Consider the following 19,703-nt stretch of genomic DNA (forward strand, 5'->3'; position numbering starts at 1 on the left):
CATTCGCTGTTCAGACGAAGACATCATACCCAGACGCTCGGAAAGGATTGTTCTGACAATGGATAAACCAAATGTATAGCAGATACTGTAATGCTGTCATATATACTGTAAATGGATTGGATAAAACACATGTTATGAATGTATGATGCTAGATGCAAATGGAGCAGATCACATCACCCTGATTAAACCAAGAAAATGCCTAGATCATTATCTACACAATCACATCTGAGACCCAATGAAGAGGTCTGCTGGGAGCTCACAGTGCCCCGTTGACGGCGAATCGGCAGGAGCCGGCTCGAACATTAACTGCAAGAGCCAGCATCAGCGTATGGCAAAAGGATATGGACGAGTCACATACGTTAACAGTCTGCAACGTAGTATATATCGCAGCAGCCATGCCAAAGATCATCAGTGCAATATCAGCGATCTTTTCCTTGCGCGTGCGTGCACACGCTTTGTAGTGGAGCATGGCAGGGTATACGTAGCAGAGAGGGACACTGCGCGGCAGCGTTTCAGCGGCGCAAACCTAGAAAGAATCTGACGGTGATACGCACCAAGCAAAGCTGCCTACAAACGACACAAATTTGTCCAAGTCGGCTGCACCGGCCCAGCTAAGTCCGGAGCAGAAAAAGACCACGCAGAAGCGGAAGATATTCTTCTGCCACTTAACGCGCACATTCCCCTTACCGCTGTGCTCGAAGAGACCGTTCTCCATGATGCGCACCGCCGGGAAGAGCTGGAGCGGCACGGATAGCAGGATAGCGAGCGAGTACAGGAGCTGGACAATCTGGGTGAACTTGCTCGTAGCATCGAGGTTGACGATGACGACTGTCTGTACGTCCGCGCCGAAGGTGAGATACGACATTACGCCGCCGCCGCAGAAGAGGACTGTGGGTGTGAAAGAAGCAAAGGGGAAATTTAACATCTAATCACCAACGAGCGATAGAATACGAACCCATCAGGAAGAGCATGACACCAGTCAAGACCTTGGGGAACTTGCGAGGCTCACGCATGGCATCTGTGATAGGGATGACAAGCCCAATGCCTTCGAATGAGAATACAGCCGTCCTATGAAGTTACGTTCAATCATCGCGCTTTCTAGTATGAAGAATAAAACACACCCGATCAACAGCGGCCACTCCTTCGCATTAAACAGTTCAACGTGCGCATGACCCTGCTTCGCCATGATCATTGACTCGCTACCAAAGATGTAGATCAAGCCTGCGAGGATGAAGGCGTCTGCGACAAGCGCAGCAGTACTGAGCTTCGCGAGGTTTCGGATGAGGACAAGCGGGAGGAATATGATCATCTGCAAAAGGATGAAATATTCAATGCCGAGGAGCGTGACGCATTCTGTAATGCCCAGAACGAAAGCCTGCAGGTTCTCCGCAACGAAAATAGTATATGCTGACACGAAGCCCAGCTGCGAAATCGTGATTGAACCGAGGATCGCGTACCGCATCCAGGGACCGTACAGCGCGCCGCCGATATCTGTGGGACGACGTGTCAGTACTGAAAGATAGATGAACGAATGTACACACCACCGAAACTTCCAGACACCACGAATTTGGTCTTGACGAGGAGCAGGAAAGAATACAGCGAGACAAGAGCAATGAAAGTCAAGACAGCACTCGAGAACAAAATACCACCGTTGAAGAATCTAACAAGGGAATGACGTGATCAGCATTGTCCTAGACAGTGATGACATGCTCGAAACATACGCTTTGCCAAGGAACAAGATGCCAGTACCAACGAAGGATTTGAGCAACTACAGCCGCGTTCGCGTCAGTCCTTCCATCTCAGCAGCGGACTCAGCGACGAATACCCACCATGAGCACGGCCTGCGTAACTGTCGCATCGCCGTGTGGACCAATGCTTGCTGCCCTTCGCCTCTTCGAGCGCGATCGAGAGCGCTGAAGCAGTGGTGAGCGCTCGCTCGCTTTATGCAAGCCTGTCTCCGCTTCCGGGGGCAGAACAAGTGACAGGGGCGGGATCGCCGTGATCCCGCGCTCCGCCGCGTCGGGCATTGCGTGGGCCTGCCATATCTCGGGGAACTCATCTTCGTCCTCCTCCTCCTCCTCGATTTCCTCGAGGTCTTCTCCAGCCTGCAGGAGGAAACACATGTCAGCTCACCAGCTTGATGCACAAGACGACACGGATGGATGGTGAATGAGCCGGAGAGGGGGCCAGACTATAGGGTAGGAGAGGGGAGGGGAGGGGAGTGAGGAACTCACGAAGTGCCCGAAAAGATACAGGAATTCGATGAAATTGCGGGGTGCGGCGGGTGCGAGCTCGCCAGACCCGTCCCCATTGTGTGTGAGGACATAGTTCCTACGAAACCCGCCTGGCTCATGCAGATGCTGGAACGCGGGGTCGGGGGTCGACGCGATGGAACCTGAGAAAGACGTGGCGCGGGGTCGTGCTGCCTGACGCCGTTTATCCGCTTGCCACTTGTAAATGTTATGTCTGTTGGTGGTGGACGTCATCAGCAACGAGCTAGACTATAAGCGAGAGACAAGACCGGGAGAAGGCATAAACAATTTCAGACAGGACGAAGAATGCGGGACAGGACGGTCCGAATGCGAGATCGAGGGGGTGTAAAACGCCCAGTGTGTCTACACTCCTCAATACGCTTCGAAAAGCCGTGCTCCCTGGCAGGACCAATCGACGTATGGATGCCTCGCGCCTACATATGCGCCGCTAAGGAACAACAAGACTACACGACGCCGCGCGCTCTGTGACGGAACGAGAATCGCACGCATAAACCGCAGACATCCAGGTCCGTCCCTTCACGAAAGCCAGCACCACCTGGCTATCTTTCAGAAATTACTGTTCCAGGATTTGGCTTCGAATAGCGACGTCATGAAACAAGAATCCTCCTAGGATCACACGACCAATCGATATGAAGACGATCGTCTGCGCGGATGGTCGGGGCGGTAGGATGGGGAGCGAAGACTCACGTAACATCAGCACCGGGTGCATGATACGGAACAGGAAATGGCTCAGAATCCTCCCTTTGGGTACGTAAGTGGGACATGGAGGAGCGCTTGGATACAGCCCCGTTATCAGAACTGGCACTGATAGAACCCTCACGCTCCTGCCTTGACACGAGATGTCTCCTGAGGATCTTGGCCTTGTCTTCGTCGGTGAGCTCGTCAAGCATGTGCAAGTCAGAGCCACTCCCTGGCGTGCTAGACAGCCCTGAAGGGCGGCGTGCGCTGAGACCACCGACCGGAACGCTAGAGGATGGCTCGCCAACACCCGCTAACAGAGTGGACCCCGGGAGCGGCGAGTTGCCTGCAATGTTAGGCGTGCCCAATGGTGTACCCCGTCGAGGAATGTTGGGTGGAGGCGGGGTGCCAGCATACTGGGCTCGGAGCGCGCGAGGACTGGGAGACCCAGAGATTACGGAGACGGGGACGGGGGTGCTGGGGAGCTCAGTGCTGGCTGAGCGGGGGCTGGCGATGTCGAGCGGCTTGGAGGGCGACATGGAGAGGAAGAAAAGGCAGGACTCAGAGCTCAGTCACCGTGCGCTGGTCTCTGGAGGGGGTCCTGAGGCAGGGCGGATCGCCGCTTTTGGACCTTGGGGAAACGGCGCACATGATCTCCTCTCCGACAATGATAGAGCCAAATTAATGTAATAATCCCCATCTGCTCCTCCGCCCGAAATCCTAGCCCTTGCATTCTGCTGTCACCGGATGCACTTGGTTGGCTCGACTTTGTCTTGGACCAGCCTGCAATGCACCCTCTTTCGGGCCAGCGAGGCGGCCACGTGTCCTCGTTACAGCAATGCCCAGTCGCCGCACCTCTCTCCGCCTCTGCCTCTGCTGTGATCGATGTTTTTAATTTTCTTAGCCATCCGTCCGGTCATTTCTGCTACAAAAGACACCTGTTCTAATCCCCATTGAAGCCCACAACACTCTCTGCTGCTCAGGTCATGTGGTGTCGTTCTGAATTGAATAAATCTAGCTCGGTGTTCTGAAATGATCGCAGCCGAATGGCACCATTCATGCGAGCAGTTCGCCATCTTTCTGCTCAGGCTTTCTTGATCTAAATGACTGGTGGTCACTTTGGGCCCTCGCGAAGCGAACGTGTATACAACTGAGAGGAGGACTATATACTCACTATACTCACTGAGCATATGCCAACGACCGGAATCACGAATCGCCCCACATCCTTCAGGTCACAGCCTGAGCTTCCGGCCTAGGCTCCGGCTCCGCAGGTGCACATTCAACGCAGTGATTGTGTGCTGCGCTCAATCATCGTGCACATGAGCCTGGATATCTCAGCGGGTACCTCGGAGATTATTACCCGCTTGCTGATCTCTCATTGGTCCGGTAGCCGCAGAAACAACTCGCCTCTCATGCATATATCCGTCGTGCACGGGCTGGGTATTACGCTTTGGACGAAGACACTGAGTCTTAGAAAGTGCCATGAGCTCCCCATATTCGGTTCATGAGAGACCAACGGCGTCAGACGTCAGATCGAGTCCCGGCGCTCCGACAGTGAAGCCAATGGGTTATGGTGAGTTGTCTTAATTGCTACATAACACGGCGTCGTGGCCTCGCTGACTGACAATGGCAGCCCACATATTTACTTCTGTGAGGACCGAGAACGCTGCTTTTGAAAATGACCCACTACTTCGCTACGTCAGAAATGCCCCGGTATGGCACCAGTTTGGTTCTGGGTCGATTGGCAGACACCGTGTTCACTATATATGTTCGCAGGACGCACGTTTCGGAGACATATATCGAGCCGTGGCGTTCGTCGCGCAGCTTGTGCTCGATGTACATCGAGAAGAAGCGCTAACAATTGGTAATGGCGATGCGTTCGTAACATAGTCAGTGGCACTATGGAGCTATACAGATACGCTGCTTACTGAATTGTGGCCCACATTTTGTAGTCTTCTCAAGGAGGACCCGTTCTACGGGGTTGTATTCCCCCTTCTCAAAAAGCTAGATGTCTTCTCGTCTCCTGAACAGCATAGGGTATGTGTGTCCATATCAACTCTTCCACATAGCTGACTGGGTACCATGTGACTTTTCAGCGCCGTACGGAATGGTTCGAGAAACGTCAAGTCGCATTCAAGGAGGCTTTTGGCGAAAATCTGGATGACATGATCTACCTCATGGAGCTGGCGACGTCTCCGCAGAAGCAGGGATTAGGCTATGGATCAAAGCTCATTCAAGCAGTAACTGACTTGGTGTGTATCCATGCCTCTCTATTCGAACAGATCCCCGTAATCAGATTATTCATTTTTCACCCTTGGGCAGGCCGACGCAACTGAACGCAGGGTGTGGCTAACGTCATCCAACGTCGCAAACACGACATTCTATGAACATGCCGGGTTCGTGACGTTGGCAGAGTTTACAGTAGGAGACTCAAATCCGACATGGACGGAGAGTCCGATTAGAGTACAGATTGTGTGTGGTCTCATGATCAGATTTGAGCTTTGTCGTTGATGTTTTCACAGATGTCCAGGGAACCTCGAAGACCCGATGGCCTCATAGTGTCGACGGACATGTCAAATCTGATTAGGAGGAGGGTTCCGTCACAACGATAATATTTCATCTGACGCACTGGACCATTCTGTATGATAATCCTGCTTGTCAAACGTGTATGTCTGCTTCTCTTCGGCTGGGCGCAGTCATTTCGACTTCCTATGTGCATTCTACCTGTGAACTACAAGCTCTCGACGTCGCTGCTCGCTTTCACTGTACTAGGTTCCTTCTTCCTAAGACGTATTACCCTGGGACAGCACTTCATGCATTCTCCAAGCTGAGATCATGCTTCGCCATTTCCCGTGCGCAGGCGGCATGAGTTAGTGGGGCGCTTACTGCACCTTAGCCTGGCGTTGCTCTTCGCCGCAGCGCAAAGCTCAGTCATTAACACCGGGGACCATGGCTGAGGATTCGGCAGATAGCGTGTACTCGCTTCCGCTTCCGACGAGAACGACTTGCATGGTCGAGAGGTGAGCTCACAAAGGCTCACTCGCGGAGACACCAATCCAACGTGGACGAAAGATTCTGTTATTGGCCAAGTGGTATGTGCTTTGTGCCACGGATCCTTCCAGTCGCCACGTTCATACTTTTTTCAGATGGTGAGGGTCCATCGACAGATTGACGCATTCAGCACAGAAGCAGAATCTGAGGCCTCGGCACTACTCAGGGGAAGGATTGTGTCGCATGATTTACGACAGGAATAATACACAGAATGATCTCGCATTTCTTTGCGCTCGCGCTCGCTCTTGTTGTACCACTTCTTAGGGCTGCGCAACGACCCGGCGACTCTTACGGAATACACACGCCTGGTAGCGCCGCTAGGCGCTCCATTCGATAGACCGCAGCATACAGACCAGTACCATCAGAAGACATTGAATCCGATGACTTGACGTCCTAATCTCTGGGCCAGTCGAGAGGGATGATTACCTAGTTCATCTCGCAGCAGGAACTTCGGCGTGTATTACCCGCGTGTCGGAATACAATTCATTGAAAAGCCGCATACAATACCCGTCGTCAAGGGCGTCCGTGCTCAGTGACACTTCCCTATACGAACATCCTCAAGTGTGCCATGGACATGAAGACCCAGTATGTCCTTATCCCTGAGGAGGAGAGAGCAGTGCAAGCAGAATGGCATTCGAGCCCGCCTATCGTCGCGCATATGAAGTATAGTAAGTTGTACGGCAAACGCTGGCACAACTAGAAGGGGTCGCTCTCGCTTATCGGAATAACTACAGCGCATATCCCTGCAGGTGTCCGAGCCATTGAAGCTGCATTCGAACACGACCCCCTCAAATGCTACATCAATGATACTCCAGTGAGCGTCGCGATCAGCTGAACTTCATGCATACTATATGCGTCACAGCAGGTCGTACCTGAACACCTCCTTCCACGCAGGATGCGCGCAACTCGCGGTTGAGAAATGCGTACCTGCGACTGGGACTAGTGATACAACTTTCAATGTACGTGCATCAGAAAGAAGTGTACACGGTCGATGGTGGCGATGCAATAGCTTCATAGTTAGTGCTACAGAACTTGAATCTATCTAGCACCTCATCCGCTGACTTTGCTTCGCTCTTGCAGCAGTCGAACCGGGGATATGGGACCCTTGTTCCGGTTCTTCGCACCCATATTTCGCGCGTTGGATATGTTCAGCTCTCCTGAACAGAAAAGGGTAAGTCAGACCCATGCTATTGCACCATCTTTGCAGCTGATACACATCCTGTCAGAGAAGAGCCGAGGCGAACTCGAAGCTCAATGCTGCGAATGAGGCGATCTTTGGAAAAGGCCCGTACGACATGGTGTTGCTGATGGAGCTTGCAACGACGCCAGAAAAGCAGGGCAGAGGCTATGGGACGGCATTGGTCGCAGCCGTGACAGACATTGTACGTTGTTATGTTGTTTCCCTATCCGTTGGCTTACCATAATAACTCCTAATTAAAGGCGGACGCGATTGGAAAGAGGACGTGGCTCCAGTCGTCCAACATTGCAAATACTATGTTTTATGAGAGATGTGGGTTCGTGACGGTAGGGGGGTACAAGCTCGGAGACACAAATCCGACGTGGACAAAGCCCCCGGTCATCGTTCGGATTGTGAGTTGACTTCTAAGTGTATCTTGATCGATCCCGCAACTAATCGTACATGCTCCAGATGATGCGGGAACCTCGGACTCGGAGATCTGACGGTTCGTACGAGAAGATGCAACAAAGCTGTTGAAATCTGAAATGTAGGGATGCAAGGTAGTCGTGCATAGCATGCACTAAGCCCGTGTATTCTGATGTTTGGCTGATCGCACATCCAGTCTTTGCTATCTGCATAGGACTCAGCCCCCACGAAGAATAAAGCAAGCTTTCACCGTAACATCTGGCTTGTCGGGTAGTAGTGGTATAGTCTGTAAACCCATTAGCGGGAGTAGGTCTGGTATAGTTTTGTGTTTCTCGTGTGAATGAGGCTATGTGGTCTCTATAGTTAGCCGTTTTGGTGGCGGAGGAGTGCACTGCGAGCATTGTGCGGCTCACACGTTTGTACCAACTTTATGCCTGGAAGCCAGCCCGTAAGCGCACGGCATTTACCAGCTAACTCGTCCAAACACTGTGGTAGTGACCACCACGATCGATCATTACTAGTAGCAACGGTCGACTGTTTGAACGACATGCTCTCGAGCACACCTCCTCGTCGACAACACAGTGTCCTTCCAGGTCTTTGATTTCGTCTTGAGCCAGCCTGCTGGTCTTACATTCTCGTCAGCGCCGCATCTTGAAGTCTGAGTCGCATACACTTCACTTTTGCCGAATAGATGCACCGGGGTGGTCACAATGGAACTTTCGTGGATGCCCGCCCTATAGTGCAAGCCTCATTCCGGAGCCTTTGAGTGTTGGCGTACTATGGCTGCACTCTCACTGTCAGGGTCGTTCACATCGAGTCATTTCACAGCGCGGCAAGAATAGCCACCTCGTTGTGCGCGCGATCTATCTCCGGCTGTACCCATTCAAATTTCGTGGCAATCTGGATCCGAGACTGGGCGTACAGGCACACCTGCACTAGATCTTGGTCCTGATCCGTTTGTGATGGCCAGCCCATTCAACGCTAGTCAAACTTGTTTGTACTTGGTCTGAAAGCCTCGCTAGAGCATCCATGATGTGTTTACTATTCTCCTCAAGCAGCCACACTGCTCGGCGCCATTGCTATTAATTCTTGCCTTTGACGGCAGAAGTTGATTGCGGGGTGCGACAACTCGTGTTGGCCTCGAGTTCAGGATCACTCATTCATTTGCAATGAGGCTGCAAACGCTCTGGCTGCAGGCTGAAGGCAGGCCTCCACGACCGCCTTTCTTCTTATGTCCCTCGTCCCGCCCATTTCCTAGCCGACCATCTCTCTCGGCTCTGTCTTTGGTCTCCACCTCTTGCGATGTCGAGAGTCAGACGAAAGCCGCCGCCCTCATTCCCTTATTCTCCCAAATACCCTCACCCAGATCCTACCGATCCATATGTACCTCTGAGGACGCTGCGCGAGCGCGCCTCACTCACCAATACGTCGCAACATACTTCCCACGACAGCCCTTACGCCCACCTCAGCCCGGATCGCGAGGGGTTCTTCCTAACCGTCTCTCCTGATGCTTTTGGACAGGGTCTCGATATAAATTATCCTCCAAGTTCTTCTGACAACCACAGCGTTCTGACTCCTCCGCGCATATATCAAGAGCATTTCGGCGGTTACCACTCAGACAGCCCCATTGCTCGTGCTCCGCGCCCGTTGCGCTCCAGGATCAAGCCATCCCGAGAATCGAGGTCGTACTTTTCCGATCTTGACCTTTCTTCAGCGTCGCCTATCCCTCGTCACCATGACCAGCACCAGAAAGAGAAAACAGCTGAATCGGACTACCATTATCGCAGGCGCTCTAGGTCCGTCTTCATTCCACGCCCCCAAAGCCAGAGCCAGGAGCAAGGTGATCCACCCACGGCAGATGTATCACCATCGAATGCGAGTGCAGATGCGATCGCATCCCCCCATTCTGATGCAGCCGGTGGTATCTTGGTGAGACAGTATACGTACGATGACCGCCAGTCTCACGGATATCTCTATGTACCAGCTGGGAACGAGCTCGATGTTGAGGAGTCTCCAGCACCCGAAGTGGACGCGCACGTACACTCGCAGCCCCAATCGCAGCGTTCCGCAACGCCCTCAATGACACCTGACGATACTCTTAGTTTGAGCAGTACAAGTGGACGAGATCGCTCTGTCTCGCTTTCTCCGCGCTCGCTCGTCCGCGACCTCCCACGTGCAGTCTCGAAGCCCGTCTTGCGAATTGAGGAGCGGAAGAAAATTCTAGAGCAAGAGCAGGACACACCTCTGAGCGCACACGGTCCAATTCAGACAGCGGATTTTTCTATATTGCGTTCTCCAACAGGGCCCTTGCCGTCATCCGAAGTGGATTCTATTGTCTTCCCGCCCAGCGAGTCTCACACCGAGTCTACATCTATCCCTGAACCTCAGCAAGAACAGGACGGAGAGCAGGAAAAGCCCAAGCGCGGAAGAGCCATGAGCGCAGGTAATCGCGAGGATACTCGAGATGCATCGCGCCAGTCGAGCTTCGAAGCTGGGCGACGGAGAACTTCCTCGAATCCGGGTCGCCGCCAAGTTTCAAGGAAGCCATCGGTTGAAAGCGAGTCGTCGCTGGCTATCTCTGCTGCACTGGAAAGCGTGCAAGTGCCTGCGGACGAAGCACTCCTGGAGTCCCCAGAACCAGTGCCGGAAAATATCTTCACGTCGAATGCAGGTCCTTCTTCGTTTCCTGCGTCTTTTGCACATGACCATAGACTCGCTGCTGCCCATACGCTAACGAAAGATTTTACTTTTGGTCGTGGCTCTCACCTCGGCGGAGGGGAGAGTGAGCCAAATATTGGCAGTAAATCCACGCGGTTCATCATGCACAAGCCGAAGAAAAGCCTAAGCTACGTCAGCCTGGGGCTATCAGCGCTGCCGAATGTGAGCACCGGTCCAACTATCGCACATAGCGCAAATACGAGTATCGGGAGTGCCATGACGGTAGGTGGTGGGTTTGGGAGTATCGCTAGTTTGAGTAGGGAGGACCTCGACAAGCAGGCTCAGCAGTTCTTCTTATTGCGCCCGCCCCCTAGCATGGCGGCTCAGCCTGCCGAATCCAAGGGGCTAGAGCGTCCGCCTATTACCGAGCGGAGTGCTCGACGAGTCTCGTCGTTTAATATTCTCGATGAAGACCAGCTGGCTGCACAACTCGAGCACGAATTTTCAAGTCCTGCGGTACGGGGCCAGTCAACACCGGCGTTCACATCCCTCTCATTGCTTGATCGACCACGAACGCCCCAGCCGCTCTCACCTATAACGTCGCGAGGCCCTTCGCCTGTCGGAAACAATCGAGAATCGCGCTACCAGCCTGGGCCGCGTGATCCTACGCCACCGCCTGTCCAGACGTTCGCGAGCCCAATTCCTCGCATACCAGCGCCGATTCCACGGGTTCCATCGCCTGACAATCATCGTCAGTCATACGCTCAGTCTGCTCTTCCACCACCCGTATCTGACTCTCCCCCCAAATTCTATATCTCACCAATACCGCCATCAGAGGTGCTTGCTCCCGCTCCTCTTCCGCTTTCTCCCCCTCAGCCCTCAGAACCGCCGACGCCACTTCCACTTCCTACGCCACGCACCAAGTCGCCGGTTCCCCGCCCACCGTCTCGACCACGCGAATCTCAGAACACTGTTCCAAACGTCATACGCAGTGTTGCCGCACATGATGTCATGCCAACTCGGTCACGAAGCCCGCCCCTCGAGATCAAACAGAGGAAGCGGGATACGATTAGAGAGGAAGAAAGGCTGTCCGCTTATCTGCCTGTAGCTCAGCTTCGGCCTCAAACGCAACTTCAAGTTCCACAGCCACAGCAAGGGCCGACGCTCGCAAGAAAGCGCATTAGCACCGCGCAGATCTCTGCGCCGCTCAGGCAGCCGACACCTCCTGCTCCGGTGCAGGTGTCAGAACCACAACCAGCTCCGACGCTTGCTCGCAAGCGAATTAGTACCGCGCAGGTCTCTGCACCCGTCAGGCAGCCGACACCTCCTGCGCAGGCGCAACGTCAAAGTCGTGCGCGGTCAGCTACACCCCCACCCCAGCCTCCTTCACGCTCGCAATCGCCATCAGTAGAGACACCGTACCGATCAGCGTCGGCAATTGCCATGCAGTCTCGTGCCCAATCTCCCCCTCCTGTGCCCGAATTTAGAGCACAATCTCCTCCCGTGGTGTCCAAGTCTCGGTTCCGCTCTCCGCCGCCTCATTTTGTGTCTCGCGCCCAATCGCCTCCGCCTCGAGCACCATCGCGGGCGCGATCACCCACATCGTCACAAGACCACGCCCTCCGGAGAAGACGCAGCCGTGAGCAGTCTAATTCGCAACTCTCCAGAGCAGGAACGTCACAGAGCGCCGGGACGCAGTCGTCTGGCCCACAGAATCGCCGTCATGATACCGCGCCGTCCACTCCGGTGCCTCGACATACCACGCCATCACCAACCATGACCACACATTCCCAACCATCGCGGGCGGCCAGACGCTCACGCTCGCAAGCACAAGTACCGCAGAGGACGAGACGGCATCCCCAGCAACGCGAGCACCAGGTGCACCAGTTACCCACGAGAAACATGCGGTTTGATGAGTATGCCGCGCCGACACCGGAACAGCTCAGACTAGCGTCGTCCATCTTTGTCGTCGCACAAAATGGATTACGTGTCCAGTTTGGCGAGTTGTTCAGGGAAAGGAAGACTATTGTCTGTTTCATACGGCATTTCTGGTACGTGGGCCTAAAATGTATCCAGATGAGATACTCACGGTCTGCCTGAAGGTGTCCCAATGACCAGGATTACATGTATTCCATTGCGAAGACAGTGAACCCTGATGATCTTAGACGTGCGGGGATAGATCTTGTGATCATAGGTGTTGGCTCTCCAGCTATGATCAAATCGTACAGACGTAAGTCCTTGTCTATCTTCTCTCATCGCTCGTGACTGAATGCCACCCAGAAATCTTCCGGATGCCCTTTGCGGTTTACACTGATCCGGCTCTACGTGTGCACGCTGCGCTCGGGATGACACGAAAAACCCAAGACCCTGGCTTGGATTCGGAGCGTGGAGAGTATGTGAGACATGGTCCTCTGGGCGGCCTCGCGATGGTCGTCAGGAACGCCATCAGGGTGGGCATGCCTGTATGGGAGAAGGGGGGCGATGTGACCCAGCTTGGTGGAGAGTTCGTCTTCGGACCTGGGTAAGCACCTCATGACACGAGACTGGTTGTTCTTGTGCTCATTCTATGCAAATAGGCCGTCATGTGGATACGTACACCGGATGAGCACGACGCGCTCACATGAACCCATCCAACGTATTTTGACGATGGCGGGCATCCGTACGGTGCCGTTCGGGCCTAGCGGTGCGTCACGATCCTTCGTGTCCCCGGACGACGAGGAGAGCTGGATGGAAGATAGGCGCCGAAGTTTTGCACGCATGCAGTCAAGGCGAGAAAAGCGCAGAGAAGGGACGGGTGAACAATGGAGAAGGGAAAATTCATTCGACATGAACTATGAAAGCGACCTTGGTAGCGGCAGTGTTGAAGGAGTTTGGGGCACGAACATGACCAGAGAAGCAGGTGCGCGGTCAACGGAGGACGATCGCGAGCTTTATTCCAGCAGGAAGCGTGGTTTCCGTGTCGCAAACCCAGATCAATACACGCCATCCACACCCATCGAGGAGCACGAAGCAAATGGGGATCACGGCTGGGACGCGGACGTGTCTGACTTACCGTACCTAGAGGGCATTGGACGAACGCGGGCCGAGTCGTACCAGTTGACGCAAGAGGTCCTTGCATATTCATTTGGCAAAAGATGAAGGGCAGCGCTCTCCATCTCGCTGACCAACCACATTATGGCGCACATATTGACATCGTAGGTTCCGGCAGCCTGGCAGACGGACTTGTTAAATTATCACTTGCACTTCTGTATACCTGAACTGTTATCATTGATTGGTTCCGTCAGCGGGGCCTGTTTCAATTAGAGTGATTTATCCACATAGCTGGTATTAGTAAAATAAATAAGCACCAAGTACCAATCTTCCCTTGTCGAAGTGACGTCGTCAACCTCCGCCACCCCGAACGTCCTCTTCGACTTCACAAATCTCCTGTACACCCTCTCGGAAGAAGACGACATTGTATTCGACCAAGCCTCTGCGAGCATCAAAAACGGCTGTTGGGATGAGAGCTAGCAACGCAAGCTGTGACGTGATAAGATGATACGCGATAGTCGTGCCCACACCAGCACTAGTTGCAGAAGGAGCAAGTGCGACTGAAGCGCTGGGATAGAACAGGGCCTTCGAGAGGTGCGAAGGAGCACGGGAAGAACCTCTTGAATCAGAGGCTACGGATGCTGATTGAGACTGGGATTGAGATCCTTGATTAGAAGAATTACGAGAAGAACGGGATAATGGCGATTTGGGCGCAGGAGTTGTTGCATGCGAGCGCTGAGATGTAGGTAACAGAGAAGTAGGAGTTGAGGGTGCAGACGAGCGGGAGACTGGCTCAGACCGCGGACATATAGGGGGTTGGTGGCGTTGGGGACTAGCGGATATAGATCTTAATCGGTAACGTTGATGAACAGACGTCAAGGAATAAAAGGATACCGAACTGACTTGTACAGAGGCCCAAAAGCATTTAACATCAGAAGGTAGTCACTGCAGAGGTTGTGGGTGGGTGGGTCAACAGGGGATGCGTCGGTTGCGACGTATAATCTTGATCTGATGTCGAACAGAAATGCCTTAGAGGATTGAGAATTCTGCGTGCTAGGTGTTGGAAATGCATACCCGAGAAAGATCAGGAGACATACCGCGCAAAAGACGTTCAGTAAATCTTCAAGATATGGTAAAGACTCGATCGATTTCTGAAGTAGACGGGAGAAAGCATCATGGAGGGAGTGGTCATGAATAGATGTGAGCTGGAAATTGATTGGAATTTGGTCGTATTCGATGGAGATATCAGTCAACTCGTCAAGTATCCGCTGTTGCACATAGCGGAAGTTCTCTGGTTATCCCCTTAGATGATAGTAAGAGACTCATGAGAAGACAACACACCCATCCGGTATTCCTCAGATAGTGCATCTGCTTTATGTACGAACACTTCCAGATTGATGTGTGGATTCTCCTGATATGCTGTAATTACGACATTTACGAGTTTATTAATCGGCGGCTGCAACAAGTCCTGAGTGGTGCATGATTAGCGGGTGGATGCATGACCAGATCAGAGTTGGGACGAACTTGTATGTCGATCACAAATATCAAGGTAGCGAATTGCGATAAAGGCGCATCGAGAGTCTCCAACGATATATCACCCGGGCAGTCCCATATCTCAAGAGGTATGATCGTGCTGATTTGTGACGACCGGTTATTCAAATAACTGCGGTGGGGGGACAGCGGACGCACTCGTAGGTGTGCTTGGAGACACGGGTGGTCCGCTCGATATAAAACGCGTTCTTTGGCAGCTTATCTTGGAAAAGGACTTCCTGGATCGATGTTTTACCGCTCCTAGACACTTGAATATAGGGAGTAAGATTATGTAGTAAAGGAGCGATACTCACCGCCGCATGCCGAGAAGTAGAATCTTTGTCCGCATAATATCGTTGCCGTTCTGAGCATCTACAAGCGGTGGTGGAGATAAACTTGATGTCGAGCCATACTGCTGTGTCATGGTCGCCGTCGTCGAGTATGCGCGGAAGAGACGAGCTCGATGAGCTCGTCAGGTTGCTCGTTGGATGGACCGTTCCGGGCGGACGCCTCTGCCGCGGGCCGCGGTTCGGAGATCATCGCGGGGTTTGAATGCAAGTGGCAAGCCTGGCACAAGCCTGGCAGGTGGCCCTGGTCTTCCTACGCACGGGATCCCGGTAACTGCAAGCGCTACATACGCACGTTCGTGGTTTCATTGCTCCCATTCGGCTGGACTCGAGCTTACCGTTCACGAGAACATGTTGCAGACTCCTCGCTTTCCGGACGCCGTCCTTGCTCCTCTTTTTGCGCCATGAAGTTCGGGCGTAAAATCAGCGTACGTCTGGCCTTCTCAAGGCGTAGCACTATTTCTGATATCTAACAGAATGATCTCTACAATGAATGGAGACCGTTCTATATCAACTACAACCTGTTGAAACGAGAGCTTAAGGTCTGTTTCCTCGTAGCGTTGACGCTTGCCGTCCGCGTTCATCTGACAAATGTGGTCATATTCAGGCGCGGACCACATCTCACAGCTGGAATGACGTGGACGAACGAGAATTCACTGCAATGCTAGAGAAGGAGCTGGACAAGATCCATGATTTCCAGAAGTCCAAGGTCTGCCCTTCACCCTTGCCTGTATCTGCTGTTTACCTTACCTTTTCTGAATGATTAGACTGCTGAACTGTCCACCCGCATTAAGGAGGCGGAGAGAGCTGTGAAGCGTCTTGTTACAACCGAATACGTGGATGGTCACCATGCAGATGCCAGCACATCTACAGACCCCGAAGCTCAAGAGCGACTCCCTGATGCGACCCAGGATGCCGGCTCGGATGATGATGACTCTGACGATGAAGGCAGTGATGCCATGTCCATGGATGCCTTTGAAGATCAGTTTGCCGTTCTAGAGGAAGAAGTTGCTACGCTCGTCGCAGACGTTCATGATCTCGCATTATATACCAAACTCAACATCACAGGATTCATGAAGATTCTCAAGGCAAGTTTGAATCTTTCAATCCATATTTGAGTACTCACTTATTGATCACACGACCAATTTTACACTCGCAGAAACATGACGTATGATTTATCAAGTTACATAAGATGGCCGTACTGATTGACAAGATGTGCATAGAAACAAACGAATCGGCCCTTAAAACCCACTTTCATTCAAAACTACCTTGAGAAGCGTCCGTTTTATAAGTACAATTGGGATGGTCTTATTGTCAAGTTGTCCAAGTTGTATAATCTTGTTCGCACGCGAGGCCATCCTGTACAAGGTGACTCAAGCGCGGGTGGGAGCCAAAGTGCCTTCATTCGTCAGACGACTAAGTATTGGGTTGGTGTATACACATAGGATGCTTTTGTATGGCCTTCAATTTATATTTTCTGACTGTAGGTACACCCCGACAACCTTGTCCATCTTAAACTGGCTATTTTAAAGCATCTGCCTGTCCTTGGTGAGATCTTTCATCTATGCCCTGCGATATTTCAATAACTCGTTTGTGTAGTCTTTAACCCGGACAAGGAATTTGAGCCTAAGGATGCAGGTAATTAGCAGTTATAAGCAAACTCCTCATTCGCTTACTCGACCATAGCAATTACGTCCATATACTTCGATAATGAGGACCTTGAGCTATATCTTGGTCGGCTTGAAAAGACTGAAGGTGCGGAAGCCGTTCGATTGCGCTGGTATGGTGACACAGATGTGAAGACCGTAAGTCCCAGATTGAGTGTATAACCATTATGGCCTGCTCAACGTCGCGCGTAGATCTTTGTTGAACGTAAAACCCATCGCGAGGATTGGACGGGAGAGAAGTCCGTGAAGGCACGATTCCCCATCAAGGAACATCTTGTCAACGCATTTTTGCGCGGGGAGTACATCATGGATGAGGAATTTCAGGGACTAGTGACGAAAGGGAAAAAGAGCCAGCAGGAGGTGGACTCTATGATACAGCTTGCGAATGAGGTCCAGTATGCGATCTTAACGAAGCAGCTTCAGCCCGGTGAGTAGTGGATAACAACTGGTCACACTCGCGTGTTGATTTGTTATGCATTGCAGTCGTGCGTACATTTTATAATCGTACGGCGTTCCAGCTCCCTGGCGATGCGCGCGTACGTATATCATTGGACACGGAACTTACCATGGTCCGCGAAGACAATTGGGATGGCCGCACACGATCAGGAGATAACTGGAGACGAACAGATATTGGCGTCGACTACCCTTTTGACCAGCTACCCCCAGAGGACAAGGAGTTATTCAAGTCAGTGCGAAAATTTCCGAACGCTGCAATTGCTGATAGTGGTATTCTGTGACACTTCAGATACGGTGTCTTGGAGGTCAAGCTACAGACTCAATTCGGACAAGAGCCTCCACAGTGGGTGACTGATCTGGTTTCATCACATCTTGTAGAGGCCGTGCCCAAGGTAGGAATTGACCCTAGAGTATCCATGATGTGCTACTGATGTATGATGCTGAGCAGTTTAGGTATAGTCGTCTTGCCTTACGTTTGTCACAGGGGGACTGAGTCTAAATAGTAAATTCATCCATGGTTGTGCCACACTTATTCCCAATCGAGTCGATCTTGTGCCTTTCTGGCTTCCACAAAGTAAGCTAATATTGCACATTTTTACACCACCGGACAGCGCCACTGACGTTTCGTTAGTGGACACCGACATTTTAAAGCCTGATACGGGTGCCCTCACGATAGAAAGGCCGCTGCAAACTTCGTCGAAGGGAACCTCAGAACCTTCGGCAGGAAAGGGATCTTCTGGTGCTACAACACCCGAAGATGTACATATTGCATATGCGGAACCCGTCTCTGAAGGCGAAGAGGATGAAGAGATGGATTTGGCACCAGGTTTCTAGTGGATTTTTATCGACAACGTCCCTGGATGCTGATTCTTATCTTCAGCCAGAGATGAGTACAAGCGCACGGGTCTACCCAACGACCAGGTTGCGGCGGCAATCGCTTATCGGGAGAAGTCGCTCACGCAACAAGGTAGTGCGCAACTGCAGAAGAGTGGCGATCATACGTCGGCAAACGGTGCGAGTAGTCGCGAAATGCTCACGCAGGACAGTGGGGTCGATGGTGATATGATCAGCGATGAAGAGGATGAAAACGTTGATGAGCGCACTCCATTTCTCAGAGGCAGGAAGGCGTCGAAATTAGCGGTGGCACAAAACTCTCCAGGACGGACGTTGTCCATTGACCCACTTGCACCATCAGCCGCATTTGATGAGACATTGCGTGATCGCCTCAAGGAGGACGCGGCGCGTCAAATACCGACTGAAGAAGCAGTCGATGAGGATGAGGATGAGGACGAGGACGAACCGACAGAAGGAACCTCTAGATTGAACAGGAAACTCTCAAGACGAGACAGTGAGCGACTTCTGGAACGCAACTGGACTGCGCCTCCGGGGAAACGTATTGCGGTCCCAGTGCGTGTTGAGCCTAAGGTGTACTTTGCTGCAGAGCGAACTTTCCTTGTGAGTCTTTGTAGCTTTCTTCTTGGTGAGCAGTATTGATGACGTTGTGCTAGAAATGGCTGCACTTTGCCATCTACATCGGTACCATTGCGACAACTCTATTGAACTTCATCGATCCAAGGGATACGGTCGGACTGATCAGCGCAGGTCTTTTCACGCTGACTGCTCTGGTTGCCATTGCGTATTCTGCAATCATTTTTGTGTATCGTGCCCTCAAGCTACGCAAGCGCCACGCGGATGGTATGTATTACGACAAGTACGGGCCAACTGTGCTCTCGCTCTTCTTAGTTGGCGCGCTGGGCATCAGTGTCGTGCTAAGGTTGAGGGAGATGGCGGATTGAGGGAGTGCTGTTTATGCATTTTCCATGTCAGAGTTCATGATATGATATCCTGTGTCTGGAGCTTTCGTTGCAATGCATTCCTCCGTTGTTGCTATAGGAGACACTTAAGTCTCAGCTTTAACTCGCGAGGAGAGTCTTGAAGATGCGCCTTGTGTGACTAAGTTATTGTGGTCAATTTGTACTACCTTGATGGGCTTGTCCCGGATCTCGATTATCGGGGTCCGGGCCGGACCCTGGGAATCTCGCCTCATTTAAAAATCTGCGCGACCGTAGCTTCAACAGGCATACACTTTCGCCTTTGACTGGCTCGTCAAGTACATTTACAGGTACGTTGTATTCTCCTGATCAATGTCTGGAATGATGTCTTCCACAATTTCTTATCTACATTGTCCGATTGGGTTCTATCCAGCTTGGCGAAAAACTTGTGTCTGACTTCGCGGATGTCGTCCACGTGTGTATAATTTTACTGATTGGCTTTTTTGTATAGGTCGATTGGAATGCTATCGTAGGCTTTCATGCGTTTGTGAAACGTCGTGGGGGATTCACAGGGCGGTTTCGGGGTACCTTGTAGATATTCCATGTCACTCCAAACCGCGGAGGCTGATTTCGTTGCT

General features: G+C 52.2%; 6 protein-coding genes across 6 annotated transcripts; 4 read left to right on the forward strand and 2 right to left on the reverse strand.

Moving 5' to 3' along the window:
- Positions 1-219: 219 nt before the first annotated feature.
- On the reverse strand, positions 220-3,490 carry FIBRA_00802 (uncharacterized protein; the record flags this gene model as incomplete). Its single annotated transcript, XM_012322690.1, has 10 exons — positions 220-306; positions 359-497; positions 555-888; positions 956-1,068; positions 1,122-1,491; positions 1,542-1,660; positions 1,722-1,768; positions 1,830-2,105; positions 2,235-2,466; positions 2,961-3,490. 10 exons carry the CDS (start codon positions 3,488-3,490, stop codon positions 220-222), a joined length of 2,247 nt encoding a protein of 748 aa, XP_012178080.1.
- Positions 3,491-4,433: 943 nt separating this feature from the next.
- On the forward strand, positions 4,434-5,563 carry FIBRA_00803 (uncharacterized protein; the record flags this gene model as incomplete). Its single annotated transcript, XM_012322691.1, has 7 exons — positions 4,434-4,524; positions 4,585-4,664; positions 4,728-4,840; positions 4,904-4,988; positions 5,048-5,203; positions 5,274-5,423; positions 5,474-5,563. The coding sequence occupies 7 exons, from the start codon at positions 4,434-4,436 to the stop codon at positions 5,561-5,563; spliced, it is 765 nt and encodes a 254-aa protein (XP_012178081.1).
- Positions 5,564-6,570: 1,007 nt separating this feature from the next.
- Positions 6,571-7,753, forward strand: FIBRA_00804 (uncharacterized protein; the record flags this gene model as incomplete). Its single annotated transcript, XM_012322692.1, has 8 exons — positions 6,571-6,670; positions 6,737-6,816; positions 6,897-7,018; positions 7,083-7,173; positions 7,229-7,384; positions 7,443-7,592; positions 7,651-7,684; positions 7,731-7,753. The coding sequence occupies 8 exons, from the start codon at positions 6,571-6,573 to the stop codon at positions 7,751-7,753; spliced, it is 756 nt and encodes a 251-aa protein (XP_012178082.1).
- Positions 7,754-8,907: 1,154 nt separating this feature from the next.
- FIBRA_00805 (uncharacterized protein) lies at positions 8,908-13,401 on the forward strand (the record flags this gene model as incomplete). The annotated part of the gene is made up of 4 exons (XM_012322693.1): positions 8,908-12,314; positions 12,366-12,493; positions 12,544-12,784; positions 12,840-13,401. 4 exons carry the CDS (start codon positions 8,908-8,910, stop codon positions 13,399-13,401), a joined length of 4,338 nt encoding a protein of 1,445 aa, XP_012178083.1.
- Positions 13,402-13,644: 243 nt separating this feature from the next.
- FIBRA_00806 (uncharacterized protein) lies at positions 13,645-15,247 on the reverse strand (the record flags this gene model as incomplete). The annotated part of the gene is made up of 7 exons (XM_012322694.1): positions 13,645-14,125; positions 14,197-14,339; positions 14,391-14,584; positions 14,635-14,761; positions 14,818-14,926; positions 14,983-15,084; positions 15,138-15,247. 7 exons carry the CDS (start codon positions 15,245-15,247, stop codon positions 13,645-13,647), a joined length of 1,266 nt encoding a protein of 421 aa, XP_012178084.1.
- Positions 15,248-15,574: 327 nt separating this feature from the next.
- FIBRA_00807 (uncharacterized protein) lies at positions 15,575-19,089 on the forward strand (the record flags this gene model as incomplete). Its single annotated transcript, XM_012322695.1, has 16 exons — positions 15,575-15,598; positions 15,647-15,712; positions 15,778-15,879; positions 15,938-16,198; positions 16,330-16,338; positions 16,394-16,597; positions 16,658-16,718; positions 16,770-16,808; positions 16,857-16,975; positions 17,030-17,264; positions 17,321-17,522; positions 17,583-17,685; positions 17,753-17,867; positions 17,925-18,119; positions 18,174-18,748; positions 18,802-19,089. The coding sequence occupies 16 exons, from the start codon at positions 15,575-15,577 to the stop codon at positions 19,087-19,089; spliced, it is 2,598 nt and encodes an 865-aa protein (XP_012178085.1).
- Between the last annotated feature and the right edge of the window lie 614 nt (positions 19,090-19,703).

Source organism: Fibroporia radiculosa (genome assembly GCF_000313525.1).
Source record: "Fibroporia radiculosa TFFH 294 genomic supercontigs, scaffold335, whole genome shotgun sequence".
Taxonomy (NCBI): Eukaryota; Fungi; Basidiomycota; class Agaricomycetes; order Polyporales; family Fibroporiaceae; genus Fibroporia; species Fibroporia radiculosa.